The sequence below is a fragment of the Prunus dulcis genome, chromosome 8 (assembly GCF_902201215.1).
Source record: "Prunus dulcis chromosome 8, ALMONDv2, whole genome shotgun sequence".
NCBI classification, from domain to species: Eukaryota; Viridiplantae; Streptophyta; class Magnoliopsida; order Rosales; family Rosaceae; genus Prunus; species Prunus dulcis.
In genome coordinates, this window is record NC_047657.1 from 18380053 (window position 1) to 18403862 (window position 23810).

The window sequence follows — 23810 nt, forward strand, 5'->3', positions numbered from 1 at the left end:
CAACAATCTTTATTAATTAATTACAAACAACAAATATATACAAATAAATAAATTCAAAAAAATCAATACAAAATAACCAAAACAAAAACTCAATCAATTAACCAAAACCCAATAATCCATCCGAATTAATTAAAGCATAAAGAGAAATAACTTTGAAATTTGAGAGAGAAATTAATTTTCCAAACAAATTGTGGAGGGTTGGTCCATTGGTGGATGGCTTATCTCTTCTGGTTTTAGAGCTGCCATGGCTTATGCCCACTTCACAACTCTTCTTTTGCCTCTAAAACAAATGGGTTTCCACCAAATGAATAAAAGAATACAGAGAGGGAGAGAGATCCTTTCAGGGTGTCGTTGCTGAATGAATGTAATGGAATTTACTTATACCAATTTGAGAGAGTGAGAGATAGTCAATGATAATGAAAAAAGCACAAAGAGAAAAGCTAATGGAGGATGAAGGCAAAAGAGGATTGAGAAAAAAGGGATGTGGTTGGGGAGTTGGCCGGTGTGGGTAGTGGTGGCCCTTTCTTTTTATTTCTTTTTATTTTGGTTTTACTTAGTTTTGGACATATCACGTTTAAAAAAAAGAACCTAAACAGCCTATCGCGCTGCAGCCTGTGCAAAGAGCTTCTTTGGAGCAAATAATCGAATAGCTGGTCCAACTTCTCAAAGTGATTTTCAGGCTAGGGGAGGTGCAAGTGGTCCAACTTCTCAAAGTGATTTTCAGGCTAGGGGAGGTGCAAGTGCACCTCCTTGCGCCTCTGTAGATTCACCAGTGCCTGTCAAATCGAGTATGTTGACAGCTGCTCTCCCAAATCCAATGTGGACTATTTCTTTTCTTCTTAATCAAAACCAAATCAATGGTAATTTGTGTGCCAATATTAGGGCTTATAGTGTCTAATTTTATCAAAAATAGAAACTAGCCTCCAAAGCCCTTTCTCACATCACGTGCCAACACATCTTTTGACACGTGCAATCAGAGGCCCAATGAGGCCTAAATGACCGAAGGCCCAAATTATAGGGGCTTAAATTTAAACTGAAATTTGAAAGGGGCCGCGCGAACGCAGGCCCCCACTGCCACAAATTATGACGTTGGCTCTCCCACGTTGGGGAGACCATAGGCGGGCACCCCTCCTAAGTGCAATGGAGGTCACCAACCCAGGCCATGGGCCTTCTTGATCACCCATAGACCCCGTCCAGGTAAGTATGGAGCAATTGTCCTCCTCGACCCTTTTTATCATCTCCCTTCGCTCGCACTCGGCTTCACTCTGTCGATGTGGGATATAACAACCACCACCGACTAAAACTCTAAAACCCAAAAAAGAACAGAAGAACACTCTCAGGGTGACAAGAGTCGTGGAAAGATGAAGGAGCTACTGAGGTCGTTCACTGTGAGTTTTTGTGCTTCTGGGTATGTCCAAAGTTGTTTGCTTTTCGTTTGGAGTTTGTGAAATGAGCTGATTATTTTGTGTGCACAGAGGCTTGGAGGTGTTAGGGGTTATAGCGCGGGGAGGAAGGACCTTCGGATTAAGGGGGTTAAGCATACCATAGCCGTTGCTTCTGGTAAAGGGGGTGTGGGCAAGTCCACCACTGCAGGTATGTCTTTTGGCTTTTGGCAACATGGTTTTCGTCTACATGTTATGCTGAAAGGGATGAGCTTTGTTGAGTTTTTGGGTGTTTTAGCTTTGTGGCTCATGCTAAATTTGTCTAAATATGGATCTTTTCGGTAATTACATTGGTCTGGACAAGAGTAGTTTTCTGGGATTTTGGACAAGAGTAGTTTAAAGAACCAAGTTTTCTTTGTTGATTTTCAGCTCTTTGGCTTATTTTTCCGATTGAAAAAGGAAGAATCTTTGCCTTATTGGGTGCTGGAGTTGTGAGGTAGCTCTAAGTGCTTTACCGATTTGAGATGGTCGATATAGACATGATAATTTTGTATTCACCTTCTCTCTGATTTCACATTTTAACATATTAACGCTTCCATAGCCGTGCTTATTTTCTGGTTTTGCTGATTTAGAATAACTTAGCATAGTGGTTGGACTTGCAGTTAATCTGGCTGTTGCACTTGCTAACAAGTGTCAAATGAAGGTTGGCTTGCTTGATGCTGATGTATATGGACCAAATGTTCCAATCATGATGAAGCTCGACAAAATGCCAGAAGTGAATGAAGGTATTTATTTACTTATTTCTCACTTAAGAGATGTAACCTGGCAACTAAACTTTCCAATCAGTTTTAGCTCAAGTGTCTCAAAAACAAAACTTGATGTATCAGTCTTTGCAATTTCACAATTTATTATTTACTTATTTCTCACTTAAGAGATGTAACCTGGCAACTAAACTTTCCAATCAGTTTTAGCTCAAGTGTCTCAAAAACAAAACTTGATGTATCAGTCTTTGCAATTTCACAATTTATTATTTACTTATTTCTCACTTAAGAGATGTAACCTGGCAACTAAACTTTCCAATCAGTTTTAGCTCAAGTGTCTCAAAAACAAAACTTGATGTATCAGTCTTTGCAATTTCACAATTTAAGAGATTGTTAACTCCTCCTTTTGCTAAACCAGCCATTATAATGCGAATTAAATTCAGTTTTTCGTATTTGCTAATCAAACATGATCTAAGGAATAAGCTTCTATGTGTCATTTCATCGTCAAGTCTGCTTGTGGGCTCTGCAGAATACAAGTCCTCTAATCAAGTATCACTCTGCATCACAACATGGACCCATTAAATCTGATGTTATCTTTATTGTGAAGCAAACATCTAGTAAGGACTTAAAACTGAGACATACAAAACCATCAGACATATACATTTCTTAGCTTTTATCCTACTATGTATTGATTATTTAGTTCATACTAGAGAATATTAACATTATGGTCTTCTTCTACCAGATAAAAAAATGGTTCCAATTGAGAGCTATGGAGTCAAGTGTATGTCGATGGGACTTCTTGTGGCCAAGGATGCCTCACTTGTTTGGAGAGGTCCTATGGTATAACTTTTAAATCTTTTCTTGCTTAAGGTTCTATTTAACTTGAGGTTCCCTCTCGTAAATTGATTGTCGATGCTAAGAATTAGTGCCAGTGTGCAGACTATATTATTATTTAAACACAGTTCAAGAGATTTTGTTTTCAACCCCTTGATGTAATTGTACTTAGAATCATGAGAGAATGTAAACTAATTAATTCAAGTGAGGTTCCGTTTGAAATGTAACCAAGTTGATTTTATTTTTTTTTGGGTGGTCAAACCCTTATATGATACAAAGATAAAGAAAGTATTTCCATTCCTTGTTTCTCACAAGGATTTAATTTAATTATTGCAGGTATCAAGTGCTCTTGAACAAATGACAAGGGGGGTTGACTGGGGAAATCTTGATGTTCTTGTGGTAGATATGCCCCCTGGGACTGGTGATGCTCATATTACTGTATCCCAAAGGCTGCAGTTATCAGGTACTTGAAAAACTTAAGCTCAAAATGCTTTTGTAGCTATGTTTAAACATTCCTTGTATTCTGGCTGCCATCTTATGGTTCTTCAAGGATCCTTTTATGCATTATGTTAGATATCAAGGAAAATCAATTCTGGCTTCGGTAGATTTCGTATAAAAAGGAATTCATAAATAAAGGATAGTGATTGTGTATTTGTCAGTACCAAAATTTTCATGTTTCTGAAGACATGCAAACTAGTGCTCATAACAAACACCCCCTCTCCCCTCCCCTCTCTTCTTACCCATCGCTCCTTCCAGAACATCTAAGTAACAATCCATTTTTACCTTTCCAAAATTAGTTTTGGTTTTGCAACTTTCATTTGGTTTTTAACAATTGTTGGTTTGTTAATAGGTGCATTAATTGTTTCAACACCTCAAGATGTTGCATTAATGGATGCTCGGAGAGGAATTAACATGTTCTCTAAAGTCGAAGTTCCTGTATGGATATTCTTCAGATCATATTTTGATATGTCTTCATTTATCATTGAAAGTTTGTGGAGATCATTTATGGAATAATTTTTACCATAGTCAAATTCTGATTGCTGTTGTAGATTTTGGGAATTGTAGAGAACATGAGCTGTTTTAAATGTCCAAACTGTGCTGAACGCTGGTTCATTTTTGGGGAAGGAGGGTCTCGTAAGACGGCCGCTGAGATGGGTGTGGATTTTGCTGGCGAGGTATGCTAATTAGTTTCATCTGTTTCATGACTGGTTACTGTTATAGCTTTCCGTGCAACCCTTTAAGGTTGATTCAATTGGTATCAACTCCAGTTGGGTCTGGATGCTTCTCTTTCTCTCCTTCCCTCTCTGTCTCTGTCAATTTTCTGTTTCAGGGAGAGGCAGTTACTTAATTTAGAGTACAAAGGGGGAGAATTTTAGGATCTCAATACTGAGCCTATTGTGACGTTCTAAGATCTCTTTTCAACTCATTATGTTTTGCTGCTAACCAGATTCTGTTTTTGCACGTATGCCATGAATGTCAGCTGCATAATATGCGTACCTCATGTTAGTTCAATGTACACATATTTGATAAAACTTCAAATTGTAATTTGAGTGCCATGCTGTGTCTGGCACACAACACTTGAAGGGCTTCTTCAGAAGTTCTTTGCTGGGTAGTGAAGTAAATCGAAAGAAGCTTTATGACCTTATGTGTTTTCATTTTTTATCGTTGATCCCATATCTATAAATAGCAACACATTTTGATTTTCATAACTGGATTTTCGTCAGTTTGGCCATCCCCAAGTAGCTGAGTTTAATTCCTTTCTGAGATGAGTAGCAACTATGGTCATCAATCTTTTTAATCAAGCTGCGTAATGTTTCAGATACCATTAGAAGTGGGGATAAGACAAGGCTCCGACGACGGTGTCCCAATAGTAATATCGGCACCTGATTGTGATGTCTCCAAAGCATATGTTGATATGGCTCAGAAAGTTGTTGACAGACTTGAGGAATTGTCAAAGGAAGAACAATCTCGTCCACAGTTTAACCTTTGATTTTGTGCTGCCCACGTTAGCAGCTGAATGAAACCTTTGCTACACATTCAGCAGGGCAGTAGTGGCAGATTCACTTGTGCATGCGTGCTTTTTGTAATTTTTCCTTAACATTATTAGAGCTGTCTTGACCTGCGAGTTAAGTAGGGAAAATGCCAAGTCCTTTTTAGCCCTAGCGGTAAAGGGTGGGTGGACTTGGTTATGGAAATTTGTCGCATTCTGCAAGTGACTTGTAGCTCAACTGATTTAAAGTAGTAACTGTCCTACTCAAGATCTTATGTTCGAATTCATGACCTCCAATATCGCGTGTATCAACAATCATGGTCATGTTTGCAGTAGGTGCACCTGGAAACCCTAATTGAAGTGTTTGTAGTAGGTACACTTCCCAAGAAGTCCTTAAGGTGCTGGATATTTTGAGGGTTAGAACCAATTTGCATGTATTCTTCTTTTAGCTTTGCAAACTTGCGTTTCCATCCAATCTCTGTCATGATGACGACAGAATATGGTTCATATTTCCAACCCCCCTGAATAGGGAAGCTTTAGAACATGCATCTAAAATTTGGACCTCTAATAGTGGACCTATCTTTTAAATGGATTATTAAAGAACAAGTCAACCACTTTCATGTACTTGGAAATGAATTGAGACTTTTTACGTGTGAAAATTACATAAATATGTTGTTTTGTTCCCTTTGTACATGCCAGGTTGCTTCAAGTTTTCAGTGATTAAAATGGAAAAGAAACACAAATGCCCAATATGAAATTTAAATTAAATTCAGAACACTGGCTTTGCAACACGAATATTTTTTCCTCACATAACAAGATAAAAGAATAAACAAATAAGCTAACAACAGCTCCATAATTCAAAAGGCAATAGGAGAAAAAATACGATAACAAGCTGTTGGGGGATCATACTACGGAAAGTTGCAGCCTCAGCCACTGGAACCAATCTTTTCCATTCTTCCGCCATTTCCAGTGTCATTTGGTTTTTCATTTTCTTGCCCATTTCTCTCTCTCTCTCTCTCTCTCTCTCTCTCTCTCTCTCTCTCTGTGTCTCTGTCTCTGTCTGAATGCATCAGTGCACCATAACCCTGAAATCCCCAATTCCATACCATGCACCCTCCTCCCAGTCTCACCCAATTTTTCCCCACAACCCTAGGCTAACCCAATCCCAATCCCACCCCATTTTGGCGCCAATCTGTACTCGCGCCCATTCCGTCTTCAACAGCACCAGAGGGCTTGACATCTCCGCGCCTAAACACACCTCGAACTCCAACTCCAACGCCATTAATGGCTCCGTACACGACTTGAAGTCCAAGAGCGTCGGTGTTAAAGACATAGACGTCGCCACTCTTGGCAATCTCTGCGTCGATATCGTCCTCAATGTTCCCAAATTGCCCCCGCCCGATGTCCACGACCGCAAAGCTTACATGGACCGCTTATCTGCCTCGCCGCCCGATAAGGTTTGCTTCTCGCTCAGCTTCTGACTGTGTGCGTAAAAAGTCTTGTTCTTTTTTGTTGGGTAATTCTTTGTATTTCTTTCACTGTACCATTGAAATTAACCCATTTGAGTTTTTTCCTTTTGATTTCAATAAGTAAGTAGGAAATTTTGTTTATTTTGTTTATTTTTAGAACTGAAGTAAAAGAACTGAATTTGTTAGGTGGTATTTTCTTTTAACTCTGGCGAAATTTGGACTCTTTTATTTGTTGGGATTGTTTGATTACAGCTTGCTTTGTGCTCAAGCTATAACTTTAGACTTCGTATAATGGTGACCGCCTTTTTTTTTTTTTTGGGTGAAAATAATGGTTACTGCTATTGGTTTGTCAAAAGTATGTTTTTTGCGTTATGTAGTGTCTGTAAAGAACATTGATAATTTATACACGTCTGCTGATAAATTCTTCAACTTTGATTATATGCTTCTACATTAAGCAATACTGGGAAGCTGGTGGAAACTGCAATATGGCTATAGCAGCTGCAAGACTGGGACTTCATTGTATTGCAATTGGCCATGTGGGTAACGAAGTATATGGGCAGTTCCTTGTAGATGTTCTTCATGACGAAGGAATTGGTATGGTTGGCATGTGTGAAAATACCAACGTTGACAGTTCAAGTGCTTCTTATGAAACACTCTTGTGCTGGGTTCTAGTGGATTCATTGCAAAGACATGGTTTTTGCAGGTAAATTCTTCCACCTTTTTCTTTTCTTTTAGTCATGGGCCTTCAGAAGATGCTTCCTAATTGCTGTCCTTCAGCAAGTTGGCATATGATTGGCAATCTGAATCAACCTGTTTTGTTCATCAGTCGGGCTGATTTCAGTAAGGATCCTGCATTCAGTTGGATGAGCAAGTTATCTGAACAAGTCAAGACAGCTATAAAACAGTCAAAGATTCTTTTCTGTAATGGTTATGGCTTTGATGAACTCCCTCCTGGTGTAATAGTCTCAGCTGTAGAGTATGCCGTTGAAGTTGGAACAGCACTTTTTTTTGACCCTGGACCTCGTGGAAAGAGCCTTTCTGCTGGTACAACTGAAGAACAAGGAGCACTTAGCCAATTGTTGAGGATGAGTGACGTTCTTCTTCTAACTTCTGATGAGGTTTGACATTTGCTGATGGAAATTATTCTCTATGATAATCCATTCTACTAGTGAAAAAGCATTTAAAATTCTACCTTAAATTGTACTGTAAAATTTTTCTTCTGTATTGTTGTTCTGCTAATCCGTTATACTGATATTAATGATTTCCAGGCTGAGTCATTGACTGGCATTGAAAACCCAATATCAGCAGGGCAGGAATTGCTCAAGCAAGGGGTGCACACAAAATGGGTGATTGTCAAAATGGGTCCAAGGGGATCAATTCTAATAACTAGGTCAAGTATCTCTTGCGCACCAGCATTCAAGGTATTAGTTTCTAACTTGACATTCTCACATGATCTTGCAGTCAACTTTTTAACTTTCCTGTTTTATGACACAGTACTGATACCCATGGTCCCTTCGAGAACATCCGATGAAATGGGAACAATACTAATTCACATAATTTATGAACTCTTCTTAGACTTCTGTGTCTAAATCTGACTCTGTATCAAATTTTATTCGTATTGCTTGCTATTGCACCATCATGGAAGCCCTTCAAACCGAAATCATGTTTTTCATATTCTAACAAAAATGATGTACATGCTCTGAATATGCCTGTTTGGTGTGTGTATGTGTATGTAGACCATATCTCTTGGCCAAAAGTAATTTATGCATCCAGGAAGTACATTTATTTTCTGTTGCTCCAGCCTGTCTGAATTCAAATCCAGCTCTTTTTTTTAGCTGATGCAACAATGAAAGTTTAGTTTTTATCTTGAATTGTGACAGGTAAATGTCATAGACACTGTTGGATGCGGAGATAGTTTTGTAGCTGCTATTGCATATGGTTTCATCCACAATATGCCAGCGGTTAATACACTAGCAATTGCAAATGCAGTGGGTGGTGCAACTGCCATGGGTTGTGGTGCTGGTAGGAATGTGGCAACCTTGGAGAAAGTAATAGAACTTATGAAGGCATCAAATCTCAATGAGGATGATGAATTTTTTGATGAATTACTCAATGAAAATTTAGATGTCCAGGCAATTAAGTCTCTCTCAAAATTGGTCATAAAAGGAAGTGAAAACCAGCCAAATTGTGTATCCTTGCAGAAGGTGGTGTCAGAATTGCTTCCTAAGCTCAAATTGACACATTTACAGAAAAAAGTGCCATGCTGACATATTATAACAGCAGTAGGTTTTTAGCAATGAATTCTGTTCTGTTGGAGCTATCTCATTCTCTGGATTTGTTTGGACCTTTGCAGTTCTACTAACACAAAATGAGGCCCGGGTTAAGTTAACTGTAACTATGCTGGCTTCGTTGCAAATGGGATCAGAATGCAATACTTTCCGGGGGAAACATCAGTTCGAGCAGGCAGTAAAGCTTTGCTTTCCAGGTCTCTCTCTGCAAGAAGATTTTTTACCCTCCTGCGCGCAAGATGCTCGATTCTTTGCACCTCTTCAATACATTGCTTATTGAGCAGGTGAGGTGCCTTTGTTATCCTTTTCGTTTGCATGGATGTGGGGAGGTGATTTTTTTACCTGATATGATATGTCGTGTAAAAGAATAGCAAAGGATCTTATATGTACTGAATTTTTATTTTTATTTTTGAAAATGCAAAAATCATAGATTTTATTCATTGGACATTCGCAGCAACCGTGCATACATATATTTTTTTTTTTTTGAAGTTTAGGGAAAAAAAAGAAGAAGAAAGAGATAAACAGATTGATGAAATATCAAAGAGCTATTTTTATGCCAACTGGTCCAGTGGAAAAGGGTCTTGACTTACAGACTAGATGTCTCAGGTTTGGATTGAAGTCGAGGGCATTAGGCCTCCGGATATCAGGCAGTTGCTGCAGTATTGGGATTGGAATCTCAATGTTGGTTCCTTTGGGAATTTGAATGTTGTTGAGGTCAATATCTTCCAAGCCTTGTCTTACAACAATCAATGATAGGGGGTACAGGCGCAAGCTTTCTTGGATCACCACGTTCAACTGCCAGGATATTTATAATGAGTTTAGAATAAAAGGTCATATCATTTTATTGGCAAAGAGGAAATCAATTCTTATAACAAATTTATACATGTACAGTAACACTGCATGAGCTCGTTAGCTTAGCAGAGTATGTATAGAGTCTGGGGTTGTGCGGGAGTGCTTCTGTATGAAGCGCTATTACTCCGTAGTGCTTTTGTTAATTCACCTGTCATGTGCTTTTTCAGTGCTTCTGTCATAGTCATTTATTCTAAGAAACTAGGAACCTATTCATTTATTCTAAGAGCTCCTGTCATAGTCATTTTGAACTATTTACATCAAACGCCAAAAAATGCTTTGGTAGCATTTGCAATTGCTCCATTAGCTGAGTATGTTCAGTGAGTGAAAAAAAAAAAAAAAACAGAATATATATATATATATATATATCTGTTAAAGTAACATACTGTTTTCATGCTTCGAAGCATATCAGCATCTGGAATGCGATCCATGCAAACGGGCACAAACTCGCCACTCTGGATTTGCAGCTAGTAACATCAAGCTCCATGATGCTGAGACGGCAGTGGTCTCGTGTTTCTCTGTTGTTTTTCGTCGGCAAAGTATCTACAATTTTTCAAGACATTTAATTAACGGAATACTTAGCATCATGCCAAGGATGAATTTCCAGAAACAGCATGCCAGGATTACCTTTTCTGATGATTAAATGCATAAAGTAGGATGAACATGAGTTTTCTTGTAATGCATATACCTTCATAAAAAAAGGTCCCTTTTAGTTGCATTAGTTTATACTTTATAGTTATTAATTTGCTAGTTTCGACATCTACAAAGCAGATATTGAAGAGAGAGAAATTTCACAATAAATCAATTTGAAAGTTCATTTTTTATAAATAAATAAAAATCATGAGTATAGCTATGCGGCGATACTATAAAAAAAAAACTGGCGTATAGCCGTGCTGTTGTACTAATTTTATTAGGAAAAAACTTCGAGTATAGCCGCCAGGCTATACTATTTATAAAAAAAGAAAAAAGGCAACCGCCTGGTATTAGGGCCTTTTCGCCACGTGTCAAAAATAGCCCCAAGTATAGCCGCACGGCTTTACTATTTATGAGGAAAAACAAGAGACCCGCCTCACGCCTAGAGCCCATTTCACCGCGTGTCAAACATAGTATAGCCGTTCGGTTATACTTTTTTTATTGCGGCTATACTATTTATAAAAAAGAACCCAGTTGGTGCCTAACTCCCGCTTCGCTACGTGTCAAAAAAGTATAATCACATATAGGAGTACAGCTGCACAGGTATACGCCTTTTAAAAAAAAAAAAAAAACAAGTCCCAAATATAGTCAATCGGCTACACTATTTATATTTTAAAAAAAAAAAGGTGTCAAAAATGTATAGCCTCGGCTGTAGTATTTATAAAAAAATAATAATACTTAGAAAGAGAGACCAGTTCCAACCACACACACACACACAAAAAAAAAAAAAAAAAGACAGACAAGTTACTATTTGGGCTTTTTTAACCCAAAAAATTTTACTATTTGGGGTTTGGCCGACAAAAACATTTCACTAGACGTAAACAGTGACCTGTGAATGTGGTGGGCCAATTAAATTTACTATTTGGGGTTTGGCCCACAAAAACATTTCACTAGACATAAACAGTGACCTGTGAATGTGGTGGGCCCACAGTGTTGAATTGGCCTATGAGTGACAAGACATCTCGAGGGGAAAATACGTAAATAATTTCAAAACCGGGGCTGCTTGGTTTTTGGTTTTGATGTGGAAAAGAAAATACGTAAAGTCCCAAAAAAACCGTGAAGATGGTGACACAACTACACTAGTGCCCCTCACTCTCTCCTGATTTGTAATTGCCCCTATTGCTCGTAGCCCTCATCTTCTACGAAACAACGCCCCTACCATTCTACTTTTATCTCCCTTCCATTAATGCCCCCTCCCCAACTCATCATTAATTACATTACATTAGCTCAATTCACAATCATGCATATTTTAGGAATATTTTCGAGAATTTCTTTTTATAGATGTAGTGTTTAAGAGAACGGTATAATATAGTCATGAATTTCTCTTAAGAGGACTTCTTATAAAATATTAAAAATAAAAAGAATGACAGTCTATTCTTCAATTGACAACTCTGATATCATCTATTATAATTCAATATCATAAGTGATATTGAAGGAATTAAAAGCATTTCTCTTTTTAATAACTAGAAGAAGCTCAAAGTTTAAATATTCGTCTCTCATTAATGAAAGCAATAATATAAATTATAATAATTAAGCATCTCAATGATTTCTTGTAAATAATAAAGTTTAAAATACTTTGTTTTTGCTACCATAAATATAATTTTGAAATCCAATATGATGATTTTCATCTATAAGTCTGTTTGGTTGTAAAGGAGATTTGGATATGAGAATTCAATTGTTTTTTCATGTTTGGTAAGTTTAGGAATGAGAAATAGATGTTCGTCACATAAGAAAGTAAGGTGGAAAGTGAAGCCCTTTTTCCAATTCGAGTTTTATTTTCCCTCCTCATGGGATGGGAATGGAAAAATGAGCAAACATTAAATTCCAATTTTTCATGATCATTTAAAAAATATAAATGCAAAAAAAGAAAAAGGATAACAAATTATGAAAAAGAGAGATGGGGGTAATATGGGAATTCCAAAAAATTGAACGAGAAGGAAAACCAGGATGACATAAATACCCTCGAAATTGGCTAACCCTAGAATCTCCCAAGTCCGTTCGCTGCCCTTGTTGCCCCTGCAAAATTTCTGTGCCTTCCCCTTCTCTACCCTTCTCCTTTCAGGTTTTCCCTCTCGCCCACCCGCCAAACTCAAACCTCTCTCTCTCTGCTCTTTTTTTCTTCTTTTTTCGGAAAATCAATTAGAATTTTTTATTTACTTATTTAGTTTGTTAGATGCATCTATACTGTTCTATTCTCGTTCATCTCTTGAAATTTCTGATTGGTATGATTTTAATTATATTTCTTCTTTTGGCTATAATTTTGCAGGTTCAGTTTGAGCTTCTGGTGGTTTCTGGGCAGTGGGCACGCTTTAATTCAGTGAGTTCTAACGCACTCCAACTCTTTTTTTCTTTTTCTGGCTAGAATTATATGTTTGGTTGCTGAGAAAGCTCAGGAAAATTAGCAGTTGTGTGCTCTTCTGGTCTTCAACAAAATATTTAAATAACTTTGAGTTACCCAGTTCTAGGTGTGCCTCGGTCGTGTTGGTTTGAGTTGAGATTTTTGTTTTCTTTTCCTCATGATTTCTCAGCAGCCAATTAGAGCGTGATATAGCATATCGAGTTTCAGACTTTAATTTAAAAACTTTTTCAGCTTATTCGTTTAAGAATTCATGCGCCAGAGAATGCTGTGTGCTGATCTCAATCTATATGACTGTTATTTCTCTGATTTTCGAGGGAAGTTACACAGGCAAACAATATTTGGTAACAATATGGTGCTCTAGCTTGGACTACATATCCCACTGTTCAGTGTAATGGTAAAATGAATATAAATTTGATCCAAAAATGCATTTTTCGTGACACAGGTATACTCAAAAATACAAAGTGGGCAGAAATCTTTCAACTTTAAGTTCATCATTTGATTGAGTTGGTGGGGGTTGATTCTGTTAAAACTCTGGCCTTGTCATGGCAAACCATAATTTGATTATTGGTCAAAATGGGGAGTTGCCATTGAGGCAGAATTCACATCCGGGACTGGGGCATGATCACAATTTGGTTCTAGGTCAAAGTCACGACTTTGCATTGGGGCATGCCCATGATCAGGATTTGGAATTAGGGCATGGTACTCATGACGATAAGCAGGTTTTTAGACATGCCCATGATCATGGATTAACTTTTGATCAGACAAATGAACATGAGATCGCGCTTCAGCATAGTCGTATTCAAAATCTTGAAGAAGAAGGTTTGGAGTTGGATCCAGATATTGGTCTTGAAACTGATCAAGAGAATATTGATGTTGATGACCATGATAACGAACTTGCTCTTACTGTGACTCACGGGTTGGGTTTATCAGAGAATCATGAATTGTCTGTTGTGGAGGAACATGATCTTCACGGAAATTTAGATTTAGCGATAGATGAAAATCAGGATATGGGTATTGTGCCTGCCTCAGACTTGACTTTGCAGCATTCCCAGCTTTTAGATAGTCCTCCTGTCCTCCAGTGTCGATCCCTAGCTATAGCTTCTAATCACCAGCTGGCTGTTGGGCAAGAGTTTCCTGATGTCCAGAGCTGTCGAAGGGCATTGAGAGATGCTGCTATTGCGCTTCGCTTTGAGATGCAGACAGTTAAGTCTGACAAGACTCGTTTCACTGCCAAATGTGCAACTGAAGGATGCTCTTGGCGGATTCATGCTGCAAAGCTGCCAGGTGTTCCTACTTTCACTATAAGGACCATCCATGAGGAACACACCTGTGGTGGAATCACCCATCTTGGTCATCAACAAGCCTCAGTCCAGTGGGTTGCAGATTCTGTGGAACAACGCTTGAGGGAAAATCCTAATTACAAACCAAAAGAGATACTAGAAGAGATTCACCGAGTTCATGGGATTGCACTATCATATAAGCAGGCATGGAGAGGAAAGGAACGGCTCATGGCTGCTGTTCGTGGATCTTTTGAGGAAGATTATAGACTCCTTCCTCAATATTGTGACCAGATCAGAAGGACCAATCCTGGAAGTATTGCACAGGTTTATGGTAATCCTGATGATAACTGCTTCCAACGCCTATTTGTTTCATTACATGCATCAATATATGGGTTTCTGAATGCATGCCGGCCTCTTCTTGGACTTGATAGAACTCATCTGAAAAGCAAGTATCTTGGGACTTTGCTTTTTGCTACTGGATTTGATGGAGATGGAGCTCTATTCCCATTAGCATTTGGGGTGGTTGACGAAGAGAATGATGAAAATTGGATGTGGTTTCTCTCCGAGCTGCGTGTCCTGCTTGAAAATTATGCAGAGTACATGCCAAGACTTACAATTCTGTCTGATAGACAAAAGGGCATTGTCGATGGAGTGGAAGTTAACTTCCCAACTGCTTTTCATGGATTTTGTATGCGCCATCTAAGTGACAGTTTACGCAAGGAATTTAACAATACTTTGCTTGTTAACCTTCTCTGGGAAGCTGCTTATGCTCTTACTAGCATTGGGTTTGAACAAAAAATTCTTGAGATTAAAGCTGTATCACAGGAAGCAGCCCATTGGATTGAACAAATTTCACCTCGCTTGTGGGCAACAGCATATTTTGAGGGAACAAGGTTTGGGCAATTGACGGCTAATATGGTTGAATCTATAAATTCTTGGATAATAGAAGCATCTGGGCTTCCAATTATTCAAATGATGGAGTGTATCAGACGGCATCTGATGACTTGGTTCAATGAGCGCCGTGAAATGAGCATGCAGTGGACAGGCATACTCGTTCCTTCTGCTGAAAAGTGCGTGTTAGACGCACTTGCGCTTGCTCGTACTTATAATGTGGTCCGTTCAAATGAAGCTGAATTTAAAGTTAGATCCCATGAAGGATCACATATAGTTGATATTCGTAACCGTTGTTGTGAATGCCGTGGATGGCAGCTATGTGGGCTGCCATGTTCTCATGCTGCGGCAGCTCTGGAGTCTTGTAGGCAACATGTTTATCGGTTCACTGAAAGTTGCTTCACAGTGGCAAATTATCGAAAAGCCTACTCAGAGACGATTCATCCAATTCCAGATAGAACTCTGTGGAAGGAGATGGTTGGATACCAGACTGATGGTAATACAGATATGTGGGTTATTATAAACCCGCCAAAGTCTCTTCGACCACCTGGACGACCAAGGAAGAGGCGAATCCGCACAGAAGATGGTAGTCGCACAAAACGAGTTGTCCATTGCAGCCGCTGTAATCAGACCGGACATTTCCGAACAACTTGTGCAGCGCCCATTTAGTTACGGGTACCAAAGTTGATACTGTGCAAAGAGGATATAGACGTTTCTCTTCTTTCTATATTTTTTTTCTTCTTCTGGATTTGTATTCTTTTTTCATGTTCATAGGCTTTCCTGACGAAACGATCTTCTGTAGGTTTATTTATTTTCGGATGATAATCAATGTCCAGTTCGTTGTTTCATGTCTTAAGGATGAGGCTTTAGTTCTTTTTTTCCCGGAAATTTTCATCTTCTTATTCTATAGAGGGATAGTTTCGAAATATGCATACAAATTTTTCGTTTGAACTTCAACCAACACGGCTTCCATCACAAGCAATCAAGTACCATTGGCAAAGTAACCCAACAAAAACCGAAAGGAGTTAAAAAGTTTGCAGCAAATTGACTTCACCAATACCTGCATATTAAGTCAAAATTTTCAGCCAAAAGTTGCTTGTATATTTCAATCTCCACAGCAAACCAAACACTCTCTTACATATAAGAAGTTCACCACAAAGTCAAAGAACCAAAAAAGTCAGATACTTGGAGGAAGTTGAAATGTGCAAGTCAAATATCTCAGCCATTTGTTGGCATAATAGCAGACATCAGAAGGTTATTTATATGTAAGGTAAAGTTTAATTGTTTTGAAAATTGAAGAAGATAAACCTACAGCTCCAATACACATTTGTTGACAAATGTTTTCCAACATTTTTTGTTTGTATATAGTACAACAGAGTCATAGATTTGATGTAAGAAAAGAGAGACTCAAAAGTATTCATGATGCCACTGCTGGGTTTCTGAGTCAAGAAAGCTCATCAATCATCAAATATTTGTCCTTTCACATTCAACCATTTACTGCTACTTCTGGCTTGGCCATAGCATATCATGGATTCATTCAAATGTTAAAATGCTGTCACATTTTACCTTTTTACTGTCTTATATATTCTATCATTTCAGTGTTAACCAGGAAAGCTCTAGCAATTACTTCTTTTACCCATTGGTACAGAAGGCAACAGCTCATATAGATTCATGTATTTTCATAAGGTGGGATTCATATGCCTTGACATTGATGGAGGCCTAACCCCCATGGCATTCTTCAACAAAATGAAAAAAGATACCTACAGAAATCGACAGGTACCGGCTACTCTTTTTCGGGGTTTTTCTTTTTTCTTTTAATCAGCGAATAGGCAGGATTCGAAACATTGGAAAGAAAGATACTATTATACATATAGCGGGTAATTTGTGATACTGTGTATAAGTTTTCAAATACCAAGATGAAAATTGATACCACTTTTTGAGAAGAACGTGCTTGAAATGTGGGAACAGAATGCCTACTCGGAAAGGCGCTTTGACTTGTAGGCCGGGTGAGCATAATATCTTTGATATGCATAGAGGTAATGATTTCATTAGCTTCTAGTATTAAACTTGATTTGTGATACAATATTTAATATCTATCTTTTGTAGTAGTATGCAGAGAGACTTTATCAGGCCAGCAATTCCAAACAAAACAACATATAGGGCCCAATTAAAAAGTTGATTTTGATTCCAATATCTCTAAGAAGAACTTTATAAATTTGTAGTCAAGCAAAAGAAATCTTATTAATTTGAATCTATGCCTCTCTCTCTTCCACAATCTATAAATTTGTGGGCTAAGTTTGACTTGGTTATATTACAGAGCAGGGTTGTTCATTGCATTCAAATATGAAATGAGGAGATAATAAAATATGATCAAGTCAAGACAAAAATTAAGGTGAGAGCATTATGCATAATGGACTTTATAATCCACTTTTCTTTTGTCCCTTTTCCTTTTCTTCTTTAAATTTGTTGGTAGGTTGGTTGGTTGTCTTATAGCTTTAAGAGGCCAATCTGTGTTAAGCTTGGGATTTAAGCTTGGCATCAAGACTAGCTAGCTGCACATATGCATGCCATCATTGCATTGCATTGCATGATATATATAGAAGAAGGTTCTCCACCTGCTATGAGCCATCCCTTTACCCTAGTGGCAAGCAAAAGACATATCCTTTACTTGTGAGCTGCAATCAACACAAGGTCAAGATCCTTGCATGAAAGCAACACCCTCCTCAAAAACTAATTAATCACTTCACCAATTATTAGGGTTAGTTTGGGAGTGATTCTGGAGAGGCTAATAATCATCTTTCACTTCTTCAAATAATCTCTTTAAGTGATTTTATGGATAAGCATATGGGAGGTGCTTCTCCCCAAAATCACTTATTAAAATCACTAAAAGTGATTATGTGGAGAAGCATGTGGGAGACACTTCTCCCCATAAGTGATTTTGACCTATGTAAAATCACTTTGAAACGAGCCCTAAGTCTCTTTAAAGCTACTTCAACAAAAGAAATAAAAATGTTAAATAATTTGAACATATATACATGTATTTAATTTGTTTATGCATATGGCATGGGACCAAGTTCAAAATTAATTTGAATGTTAAAAAAGCAACTGTACAATTGGCAGTAGAGCGTAGCTTGTTCCCTAATCTAATTTAAGTACCTAAAGTTGCTATTTCGGTTGACTTCATCACAATTCACAAATGTATGCTTGAGGAGGAGAAAAAATAAAAAATATCTTGACAATTTCCTTTTCCTTTGGATCTTTTTTCGTTAACATTATATATATATATATATATGTATACATACATATATAAATCTATACATGCAGTTGGCTATGTGTGAACTGAAAAGCAAGGTTTGCAGTACTCGTGTAGAAAGTGGACTCCAAGTCATGTGACATGAAGAAAGAATCTTGGGTTTCATTTCATCCTTACGTGTATAAGGACCCCATTATATATATAATGCATGGCCATATCAAATCTCTCAGCCCATCTCTCTCTCTCTCTCTCTCTCTCTCTCTCTCTCAAGAACAAAACAGTTGAGGGGAATGTTGTCTGGTTCGAGATCCTTCACAACTGTGGAGCTTAAGCATAGTCTGAATGATTTCGGACCAGGCTTCATTCCCCTCAACTAAGAGAAATAATTCACTACTTTATATACATATCATGCATTAATTAAAATGCAATGAATAAGAGCCTCTTGCCTTACTTATGATAGTATTTATGCAGAAGCTGCAGATTTTCAATTGAGGAAAGCAGAGCAGCTAGCCTACCTGTAGCCGAAATTGGCAACCAGAGCAAGCGTCATCAGTTGAGTCTAATTTCTCTCTCTTCCATGCCTAAAATATGTTGACTAAGATATGCAGTGCCATTGTGAACATATGACTGCAAATTAAGTTTTTTCTTCTGTCCTTTTGGTTTTGTTTATTTGCTAGTGTCCCTTTTTTTTTTTTTTTTTTTCTTTTTTGTTAAATTTTCTGGGAAAAGTAGGGGAAAGGATATAGAGACAGAGAGTCTCTCTATTCCGTGATTTGGGTTAGCATGTTTCTTAAGATTTTAGTACATGCATATCTTTCTTCCATGCCAAACCACCATATCTACAAGATGAGTCAACCCTAAATGGGGAACCAAAAAACTGATATTTCCATGTGGCTCAGATTTACATGTGAGGTTCATGATTTCAGGTGGGACAGACCTCCTGGATATTGACAACTGTAACTTCTCAATTGGCTTCTTTGATATGATTTTACTTTGTCGGGGTGGAAAAAGGAAAAAACTTGCACAAGCAGAGCAGTGTATCCACAAGCTAAGGCAAGAGAAACAAATGCAATTGCAAGTTTCATGATGTGAGAACAATATCAATGTGTAAGAGTTATAATTGTGGTTCGGATTCTCATGTTGAAAGAAAGGTTGAAAAAAATGGAATCCAAGTACTTTTGTTTGTAGGGTTTGATTGGACTTAAGAGGGGATGAGAAATAATAGTGGGGGATGAAAGATTACAAAGTGAGAAAAAGGAGGGAGTGTGTGTATGCCAACCAATATGACCTTGTCTGCTTGCTTATGTGTTTTTCTTTCTACTCAAATGATATGATATAACTCAATAAATAGTGTTACCAAATACTAGTAAATTTGTAATGAGGATAAAGCCACAACCACCTACTCTATCTACTGGTCTTTGATCATGTTGATGAAGTTCTTGACTCTGCCCTTGGCCCCTTCTCAACAATAAAAATGAACTATATTTATTGATTTTGTGTCAGACAGCGATGGAGGGGACCAGGCCATGAACCCGGGACATGCAAGTTTTTCTCCTGACATACATCATATGTATTAAGTTTAAAGGTGGATTATCATATAATCTAACAATCAAGTACTTTCTTGAATTACCCACTAATGATGCTTGAAAAGCAGCCAACAAGAAACATAAATAAATAAATAAAAATCTAATCAAAGGACGTCTTGCCTGCATGACCCATATGCTTATCTTTTAAGCTGCAATCACTCCAATCAACAAGATTTGGTAAATTAAGTTGTAATTACCCCAATCATTTGGAGGTCTCACCATCTGAGTGAAAAGCAGGAGATAAAAAGAGAAATTTCATGTCTTTAGAGAGAACGTGTTACAAAAGCTTCTTGGTACAATAATATGTATACTTTTTCACCTATCCTTTCAAGTTTAGGGATCTGAAATTGAGGAGAAAAATCTCATAACTGTTCATCTGATGTGAGAGGTTTGCTATCATCAGATGGTCTCTAATGCTGTAAAGAAACGTTTGCTAAGCACTAGCTTACCTTGGGGCACAAACCCATCCACCCAAAATAACAGAGAAAAATAAAGAAAAGAAAAGAATTCAACCCTGATCTGCTAACAAAATACAGCCTTTTGGGTTGAGTACTGGCTCAGCAATGGGACCCCAAGGGTGATATTTGTTGATACATGCCATTTTTCAGTCATCATTTGAACTACTTTTATTGCTGAATGACAGGAAAAAAACTGAGAGAGAGAGAGAGAGAGAGAGAGAGAGAGAGAGAGATATGGTACAAGTAATCATATTTATGTGGCATTGTTGTTTCCTTCAAAACTAGAAACTAATTGTATTTATGTGGGTGTTTTCATTCTTCATGGTGGATATCCAATCTCCCTATAGGCTGTCAACCAGATGGTACAAGTAAAAGCATATTCTACAAATAAATTTAAAAAAAAATTCAGTTTTATTAGTATCCAAGTTTACTTTCTTCTTCCCCACCAAACTGGGCCATTTAGCAAAAGAAACCACATACCTACCAGTTATGCTCAGTGCAAACAGCAAATACTGAAGTATTCTGTAAATACACTAATATATACATATATGCATATACACACACATTCGAAGACATACTCCAATACGTTTTACCCATCATGGATCAACTAGTGAGGACAGACTCTCAAACCATTTCAATGCCCCTCTTCCAACTTATGGGATAGATATTTTTCTTTTCCAGAATGAAATGCTAGTTCGCTGAGACTGCACTCATCAGCTGAGAAATATTTCGTGCTCATCAAAAAAGGAAAGCGAACAAAAGGCTAGAAAAAGGTATTGCAGCAGAAAAATCTACAATTCTCATTAAATGCTTTGCATAAATATTTCACAGAATTTAAGGTTTGATGCTATACAAAGAAGTTTAATATCTGTATTACAAAAGAATCAAGTACAACAGGAGGCCGACTGATTACTACCACTCTGCCGATCATGTTCTCTCATTAATNNTGACAGAAGGGTAACATTTTAGTGACATAACAGTACCTTTTTTAGGTGAGCCTCTCTTCTACTTAACACCAAGCCAAAGAACGTGAGACCAGAAAAAAAAAATAATAAAACTTTGGCTTGCACGAATACACTGCACTATTCAACCAAAAAAACAGTATGATGCGCTAGGTCTTGTTTATTTGCAACCTTGATTCAGGGGAGTCACTCACGCACTGCAGGCACTAGCGGATGCATATTCAATCCATCATTACACCATCTATGCAATCTGCCCTCGCAGAGACAGCACCACTGAAGTTTTTTCTTTGAATACAATAACGATTGTCCATTTGAGATCATGGCAATGCAACTTCACATTTTGTAACTTCTGGTTGAATGTGTGAACAAAATCAGAAGACTTTCGGATTAGAAGTTATGACTGAATAATCATGCTCGTGACTTTTAAACTTATCATGTCATCTTCGATTGGCTAGTGGCAGGAAATGTTGGAAGCAAGTCCAGACATTTACGATACTTTTCATCCTTTGAGAGCAAGTCTATGACAATGGAGATTGTGCATGAATCTGGTGACAAATTTCTTGCGACCATCATGTGAAGAAGTTCGACCACTTTCGCCGAGTCATCACTTTGGCAGAAACCACGCATGAGGATATTATAAATAATGACATTTGGAGCACAACCATTCGCTTCCATTTCTATAAACAAACCATTTGCCTTTTCCAGTTGTCCTTCTATACAGAGCCCATGAATCATCACGGAATATGTTATAACATTCGGTGCCAGGCCTCTATTTGACAATGTAAGAAAAAGATCCCAGGCAACTTCAAGGTTCCCTGCTTTACAGAAGCCATCAATAAGGCAATTTATCATTTCGACACTAATTTTGAAGTTGCAATTTTCTAAAGTACGGAAAACTTCCATTGCCTCTGGTACGCAATCAGTTTTGCAAAGCCCGTCCAACAATATTTTATATGTTGTCGAATTTGGTAACAGGTTCTGAGTTTGCATTTCACCAAAAAGTTCTTGTGCATCCTGAACTTTACCCATATGAAAAAGACCAGTTAATAAGGAGTTATATGTTATTACTGTTGGCCTAGTTCCTTTGCCAATCATTTCCTTGTAAAGATTGACAGCTTCCTGTATATTCCTATTCTTGCAGTATCCATTGATCAACACATTGTAGCTAATAGCATCAGGTTCACACCCTCTACTTGGGATAGAATGAAACAGCTCTCTTGCTTCATTAAGCCTACCCGCTAAACAGAAGCCATCCATCAAAGTGTTGTAAGTAAATACATCAGGATCTATGCCCCTTTGAATCATCAACTTTAACAAGTCACTGCTTTCTTTCAGATGTCCCCTTCTGCAAAGCACTCCTATTAACACATTGAATGTCACCACATTAGGCCTGACACCCTGATCCACCATCTCATTTAACAAAGCTTTAGCCGCTTCCCATTTTTCATTGTAGTATAATTCATGTATTAGAGCACTATATACAATCACATCAGGGACAAATCCTCTATCTTTCATTTCTATGAAAAGTTCTTTCGCCTTATCTACCAACCCAGCTTTACAGAGCCCATCAATAATGGTCCCATAAGATACTACACTTGGCTTACACTCAACACCATAGACACCATTCCCATTAGCCATTTCTTCATGTAACCGAAGCGCAACATTCGTATTTCCTGTTCGACACAACCCGTTAATCAAAGTACCAAAAGTAACCACAGTAGGCTGACACCCCAACTCGATCATTGTCTTAAACAACCTGGTTGCCTCATCAATCCTATCCTCCATACACAACCCTTTAAGCAATGCCGTATAAGTCACAGTACTTGGTCTATAGCCCCTCGTTAAAAGACTTCCCATAACCACAAAACCATCACGAGCCCGGTTCACGTTACAAAAGCAATTAAGCAAAATATTAAGCGTAATGAAATTAGGCAACAACCCAACAGATATTAACTTATTGTAAAACAAAAAAACTTGAGAGCAATGCTTACTCTTGGCAAGTCCACCAAATAAACGATTGAATGACCAAATTGGAGGAGTGGGTTGCATTTGAATCATGTGCTCAAAATAGTGCAGCGCTTCATTGATGGTAACATTACCTGACTTACAGTTGGTTTCGAGAAATCTTTCAAGTTGGGTTTGGATTGGAACTTTGGAAATTGGGTTTTCTGATGAAGTTGTGGGATTTGAAGAAGTGGGCGTGCCTTGGTTCTTGATGAACAAAGATGAAAGCTTGCTTGAAGTTTTGGAATTTGAAGATGTGGGTCTTTGTGGGTTTGTGAATAAAGATGACAACTTTACTTTTGAAGCTGTTCCCGAAGAGCTCATCGTAGAGAAGCAGTTAGCAGAAGAACTTCAGCAGCAGCAGCTAGCCTAATCGTCGTTTTTGTGTCGACGACTTGGTATTGAATCAAGAGAACATTGTAGTAGTTGGTGTCGTTTTAGCGGTAAACAAAAACTTCTTCATTTTCTCTCTTTTGCAGTTTATATTAATCAAATTTGTTGGCCAATTAACAAATTATTAGCTTCTCTAAAAATATATATAAATTATTAGCTATTACTCTAATAACATTTTAATAAATAAACTCATTTTAATATGACATATTATACAAAAACTCATATAGAACATATTTAGAGAGAAAATTCTAAAATTAACTGCTTGTCATTTTTTAATTAGTTCTTAATATTAAAATTTAGTAAAAATTAATTAAAAAATGACATGTGATTAGTTTTGAATTTTTCTATCCAAACAAAA

General features: G+C 37.7%; 4 protein-coding genes, 1 long non-coding RNA gene and 1 other non-coding gene across 8 annotated transcripts; 4 read left to right on the top strand and 2 right to left on the bottom strand.

Moving 5' to 3' along the window:
* Window positions 1-1043: 1043 nt before the first annotated feature.
* On the bottom strand, window positions 1044-1205 carry LOC117612324. The gene has a single exon (XR_004583364.1). It is a non-coding gene; the product is annotated as a U1 spliceosomal RNA (small nuclear RNA).
* Window positions 1163-5581, top strand: LOC117637156 (iron-sulfur protein NUBPL). The gene is made up of 8 exons (XM_034371977.1): window positions 1163-1388; window positions 1476-1593; window positions 2045-2167; window positions 2886-2983; window positions 3314-3440; window positions 3828-3913; window positions 4027-4152; window positions 4797-5581. The coding sequence occupies exons 1-8, from the start codon at window positions 1362-1364 to the stop codon at window positions 4965-4967; spliced, it is 876 nt and encodes a 291-aa protein (XP_034227868.1). The 5' UTR covers window positions 1163-1361; the 3' UTR covers window positions 4968-5581.
* A 235-nt stretch (window positions 5582-5816) lies between these two features.
* LOC117612168 (fructokinase-1) lies at window positions 5817-9164 on the top strand. Of its 2 annotated transcripts, XM_034340923.1 has the most exons (6): window positions 5817-5982; window positions 6021-6424; window positions 6892-7139; window positions 7263-7554; window positions 7705-7857; window positions 8317-9164. In XM_034340923.1, exons 2-6 carry the CDS (start codon window positions 6032-6034, stop codon window positions 8701-8703), a joined length of 1473 nt encoding a protein of 490 aa, XP_034196814.1. In that variant the 5' UTR covers window positions 5817-5982; window positions 6021-6031; the 3' UTR covers window positions 8704-9164. The 2 variants fall into 2 exon arrangements, with proteins under 2 accessions (XP_034196814.1, XP_034196815.1); XM_034340924.1 differs by lacking the exon at window positions 5817-5982 and having other exon boundaries at window positions 6331-6424; window positions 6888-7139.
* Window positions 9165-12246: 3082 nt separating this feature from the next.
* Window positions 12247-15676, top strand: LOC117637998. 2 transcript variants are annotated; one of them, XM_034373086.1, is made up of 3 exons: window positions 12247-12328; window positions 12533-12583; window positions 13068-15676. In XM_034373086.1, the coding sequence occupies exon 3, from the start codon at window positions 13168-13170 to the stop codon at window positions 15463-15465; it is 2298 nt and encodes a 765-aa protein (XP_034228977.1). In that variant the 5' UTR covers window positions 12247-12328; window positions 12533-12583; window positions 13068-13167; the 3' UTR covers window positions 15466-15676. The 2 variants fall into 2 exon arrangements, with proteins under 2 accessions (XP_034228977.1, XP_034228978.1); XM_034373087.1 differs by lacking the exon at window positions 12247-12328 and having other exon boundaries at window positions 12339-12583.
* A 2627-nt stretch (window positions 15677-18303) lies between these two features.
* On the top strand, window positions 18304-19405 carry LOC117637872. The gene is made up of 2 exons (XR_004587237.1): window positions 18304-18601; window positions 18976-19405. It is a non-coding gene; the product is annotated as an uncharacterized LOC117637872 (long non-coding RNA).
* Window positions 19406-20917: 1512 nt separating this feature from the next.
* On the bottom strand, window positions 20918-23488 carry LOC117637531 (putative pentatricopeptide repeat-containing protein At1g12700, mitochondrial). The gene has a single exon (XM_034372439.1). It carries the CDS (start codon window positions 23381-23383, stop codon window positions 21488-21490), a length of 1896 nt encoding a protein of 631 aa, XP_034228330.1. The 5' UTR covers window positions 23384-23488; the 3' UTR covers window positions 20918-21487.
* Window positions 23489-23810: the final 322 nt, after the last annotated feature.